The 5,261-nt window shown below is 45.2% G+C and overlaps 1 protein-coding gene across 1 annotated transcript in view; it reads left to right on the top strand.

The window, feature by feature from the left end:
- The first annotated feature begins 1,378 nt into the window (after window positions 1–1,378).
- The window catches only part of PTCHD4 (patched domain containing 4), a 261,171-nt gene continuing 257,288 nt past the window's right edge, over window positions 1,379–5,261 (top strand). The window contains exon 1 of the mRNA XM_082252504.1: window positions 1,379–2,657. Within this exon, the coding sequence (XP_082108630.1) occupies window positions 2,052–2,657 (606 nt within the window). The 5' untranslated portion in view covers window positions 1,379–2,051. The remainder of the gene's footprint in view (window positions 2,658–5,261) is intronic.

Raw genomic sequence — 5,261 nt, 5'->3', positions numbered from 1 at the left:
TTGAATCCCACTCTATGTATATTCCAGCTCCCTCCATTTCCCTTGAATCCCACTCTATGTATATTCTGACTCCCTCCATTTGCCTTGAATCCCACTCTATGTATATTCCGGCCCCCTCCTTTTCCCTTGAATCTCACTCTATGTATATTCCGACTCCCTCTATTTTCTTTGAATCCCACTCTATGTATATTCCAGCTTCCTCCATTTCCCTTGAATCCCACTTTATGTATATTCTGACTCCCTCCATTTCCCCTGAATCCCACTCTTTGTATATTCCAGCTCCATCTATTTCCCTTGAATCCCACTCTTTGTATATTCTGGCTCCCTCCATTTCCCTTGAATCCCACTCTATGTATATTCCGGCTCCCTCCATTTCCCTTGAATCCCACTCTATGTATATTCCGGTTTCCTCCATTTCCCTTGAATCCCACTTTATGTATATTCTGGCCCCCTCCATTTTCCTTGAATCCAACTCTATGTATATTCCGGTTTCCTCCATTTCCCTTGAATCCCACTCTATGTATATTTTGGCTCCCTCAATTTCCCTTGAATCCCACTCTTTGTATATTCCGGCTCCCTCTATTTCCCTTGAATCCCACTCTATGTATATTCTGGCTCCCTCGATTTCCCTTGAATCCCACTCTATGTATATTCTGGCTCCCTCCATTTCCCTTAAATCCCAATCTATATATATTCCGGCTCCCTCTATTTTCTTTGAATCCCACTCTATGTATATTCTGGCTCCCTCTATTTCCCTTAAATCCCACTCTATGTATATTCTGGCTCCCTCCATTTCCCTTGAATCCCACTCTATATATATTCCGGCTCCCTCTATTTTCTTTGAATCCCACTCTATGTATATTCTGGCTCCCTCTATTTCCCTTAAATCCCACTCTATGTATATTCCGGCTCCCTCTATTTCCCTTGAATCCCACTCTATGTATATTCTGGCTCCCTCGATTTCCCTTAAATCCCACTCTATGTATATTCTGGCTCCCTCCATTTCCCTTAAATCCCAATCTATATATATTCCGGCTCCCTCTATTTTCTTTGAATCCCACTCTATGTATATTCTGGCCACCTCCATTTCCCTTGAATCCAAATCTATATATATTCAGGCTCCCTCTATTTTCTTTGAATCCACCGCTATGTATATTCTGACTCCCTCCATTCCCCTTAAATCCTACTCTATGTATATTCTGGCTCCCTCCATTTCCCTTGATTCCCACTCTATGTATATTCTGGCTTTCTCTATTTCCCATGAATCCCACTCTATATATATTCTGGCTTTCTCTATTTCCCATGAATCCCAATCTATATATATTCCGGCTCCCTTTATCTCCCTTGAATCCTGTGTCTTTCCCGCTCTGCTTCCCACGTGGAGTGCATGAAGGATAAAATACAGGGAAGGGAGGGGGGAGAAGGAGAGACGGTAGTGGAGATCTGCAGACCCTGATGTCTAGTAAGCTCTCCATGCAGCAGCTGTCAATCAGGACATCTCTCTGAGTGATTGACAAAGGACTCCGCATGCTGCAGTCACAATCCCCCCCTCCATTCCCCATCCACCTGTAATCCCCAGCGGTGTATTGATGAGCCACGTCTAAGCATCAGGCAGTGTGTCAGCTGCAGAGGAATCATCTACTGCAAGATCCTGGAGCAGGGATTCCCATCTAAGAGGTGGGGGGGGGGGGAGAGTGGAATACCAGAAACCACCATACCCCCCACCTCCCTGCTACTCCACTGCAGTAAAATGGATTTAATCTCCCCCCTCCATGATTGCTCTCCTCTCTATACACCTGTGCCTTGTAGCATCCATCAGCCATTAGATCCCCTCTTCTTCTTCCTCCAGGACATTGCAGCACACCATCCTCATCTGTAGGCATCAAAGGGGGCTTTGTTCCTGCAATCCCCAGTACAATCCCTGATCACAGGAGCACCCCCCCACCTCCCCCCCAGGATCGATATTTGGCAGCCTTGCTGCAACTTGCTGCAGTCTGAGTGGAAGTGGAAAAAAAAAAAGGGAAGTGACCGGGAGAAGCCACAAATGTCACATGTGCTGGTTACGGGGACCTGGAGCCTCCTCAGCAGCAGCATCAGCACCGATCTTGTGGAGGATGCTGCGCCAAGTCACCCACACAGGGCTCAAGTCATTCTTCTACAAGCTGGGCTTATTCGTCAGCAGGCACCCGGTCTTCTTCCTCACCCTCCCCGCCGTCCTCACCATCATCTTCGGCTTCCTCTTCTTCAGCCGCTACAAACCCGACACTGACCTGGAAGCCCTGGTGGCCCCCAGCCACAGCCTGGCCAAGATTGAGCGGAGCCTGGCAAGCAGCCTCTTCCCCCTCAACCAGGAGCGACTCTACTCCGACCTGCACACTCCGGGCAGGTATGGCAGGCTGATCGTCCTGGCCAAACCCGGGGGGAACGTCCTGGCCCAGGCGGAGCAAGTCCTGCGCTTCCACCGTGCGGTGCTGGACATGAAGGTGAACCACCGCGGCTACAACTACACCTTCTCCCACCTGTGTGTGCTGGCCGACGGCGAGAAGAGGTGTCTGATGGACGATGTCATCGCTGTGCTGGAGGAACTCAGGCTGGCTGCCCTCGCCAACAGTACCACCGCCAAGGTGCCCGTCACCTACCCCACCATCAAGCTCAAGGTACGAGGCTGTCCAGGGGTGCGGAGCTTACAGAGGCTCCGCGGCTGCTCAGTGCTACTGGGTCCCTGATGGCCACTGGCTGCATGAGCAGAGCCAACTACACAAGGGATCAGCCCAGGCAGGGCTTAAAGTACCATTTACCCATATAAATAGATTATTATTAGTCAGTAGACATTCACAGATAGGACATATACTATGTGTGTCTATATATCTGTGTGTGTGTGTGTGTGTTTATCTACACATATCTATCATCTAACTATCTACTCATACTTTACCAGAGCTCACCGTGCCCCAATGGTGCACATATCACAAATACATATATATATATATATATATATATATATATATATATATATATATATACTCACATGTATACATTTTTTAAATTATATATATATATATATATATATATATATATATATATTTTGTTATTATATGTACAGAAAATTATATATATATATATATATATATATATATATATAGATAGATATAGATATATATTTATAATTTAAATCATTTTATATAAATAAAAAAATGTATATATGTGTGTATATATATATATATATATATATATATATATATATATATATATATATATATATAAATGGAATAGTGTATGGGCTGGCATGGTCAGCTGAGGTTACCGGAAGAACTACAGTTCACAGCACGCTGACATGGATTCCCCTCTCCACCAAGCTCAAGGTACACTGCAGGCACCTGCCTAGGGACATGGGGTTTCCTGGCGCTCAATGACTGCCCAGTGGCTAGGTGCTTGTCTTCATGATCATGTGTGCCACTTAGTGCATGATTAGACCCAACTACACAAGGCAAAGTGCCTATGCAGTGGAGTATCATTTACACACGCGCACACACACACACAGTGGAGTATAATTTACACACACACGCACACATGCACATAGTGGAGTATCATTTACACACACCCACACAGTGGAGTATCATTTACACACACACACATAGTGGAGTATCATTTACACACACCCACACAGTGGAGTATTATTTACACGCACACACATGCACATACACACATAGTGGAGTATCATTTACACACACCCACACAGTAGAGTATCATTTACACACACACACATAGTGGAGTATCATTTACACACACACACGCGCACACACACATAGTGGAGTATCATCTACACACACGCACACAGTGGAGTATCATTTACTCTCACACACACACACACATTGTGGAGTATCATTTACACACACCCACACAGTGGAGTATCATTTACACACACACACATAGTGGAGTATCATTTACACACACCCACACAGTGGAGTATCATTTACACACACCCACACAGTGGAGTATCATTTACACACACCCACACAGTGGAGTATCATTTACACACACCCACACAGTGGAGTATCATTTACACACACCCACACAGTGGAGTATCATTTACATGCACACACATGCACATACACACATAGTGGAGTATCATTTACACACACCCACACAGTAGAGTATCATTTACACACACACACATAGTGAAGTATCATTTACACACACACACACACACACACACACACACACACATAGTGGAGTATCATCTACACACACGCACACAGTGGAGTATTATTTACTCTCACACACACACACACATAGTGGAGTATCATTTACGCACACACACACAGTGGAGTATCATCTACACACCCACACAGTGGAGTATCATCTACACACCCACACAGTGGAGTATCATCTACACACACACACACACACACACACACACACACACACACACACACACACACACACACACATAGTGGAGTATCATTTACACACACACACACAGTGGAGTATCATCTACACACCCACACAGTGGAGTATCATCTACACACACACACACACACACACACACACACACACACACACACACACACACACACACATAGTGGAGTATCATTTACACACACCCACACAGTGGAGTATCATCTACACACACACACACACACACACACACACACACACATAGTGGAGTATCATTTACACACACCCACACAGTCGAGTATCATTTACACTCACACACACCCTATCCTAGTATTAGTAGTCTATGGTTTGGAAGAACAGTCACAGCACAGTGACAAAAGTTTCCCTACTCACCACAAAGCTGAAGGTATGCTACAGGCACCTGTTTAGGGATGCCGCGGTTTCTGGGGCTCTGAAACAACACATTGCTGGCTTTATGGCCACATGTGTAACTTGGTGCAGGATCAGTACACAATCAATGAACGTATGCAGGGTTTAAAGTACCATTTAACTACATGTCAGTATATCATATCCAGCTAAAGCCCTGTACACACGCACCGATTGTTGGCTGTAAATTTTCGGCCAACGTCCGATTGGCCGATTGTCGGCTTGTTAGTATGATGCTTCTGACAACCGACTGCGACTTTTCGGTCGAACAAAATCTGGTGTGCATGCTATAAAATTTTTGTTGGCCGTCACCAGAACGGCCGATTGTTCCTCAGTCAGTACAGATTTCGGCCGACAAAAGTCAGATGAGTAAGACTGGGCATGCTCAGAGAAGAAAAAACACACGGAATGTAGACCAGAACATGACATCACTTCTGAAG

This window comes from Pelophylax lessonae, assembly GCF_965119305.1.
Source record: "Pelophylax lessonae genome assembly, chromosome: 3".
Lineage (NCBI taxonomy): Eukaryota > Metazoa > Chordata > Amphibia > Anura > Ranidae > Pelophylax > Pelophylax lessonae.
Note: the sequence above shows the minus strand (reverse complement) of the source record. Positions and strands in the feature narration are given on the sequence as shown.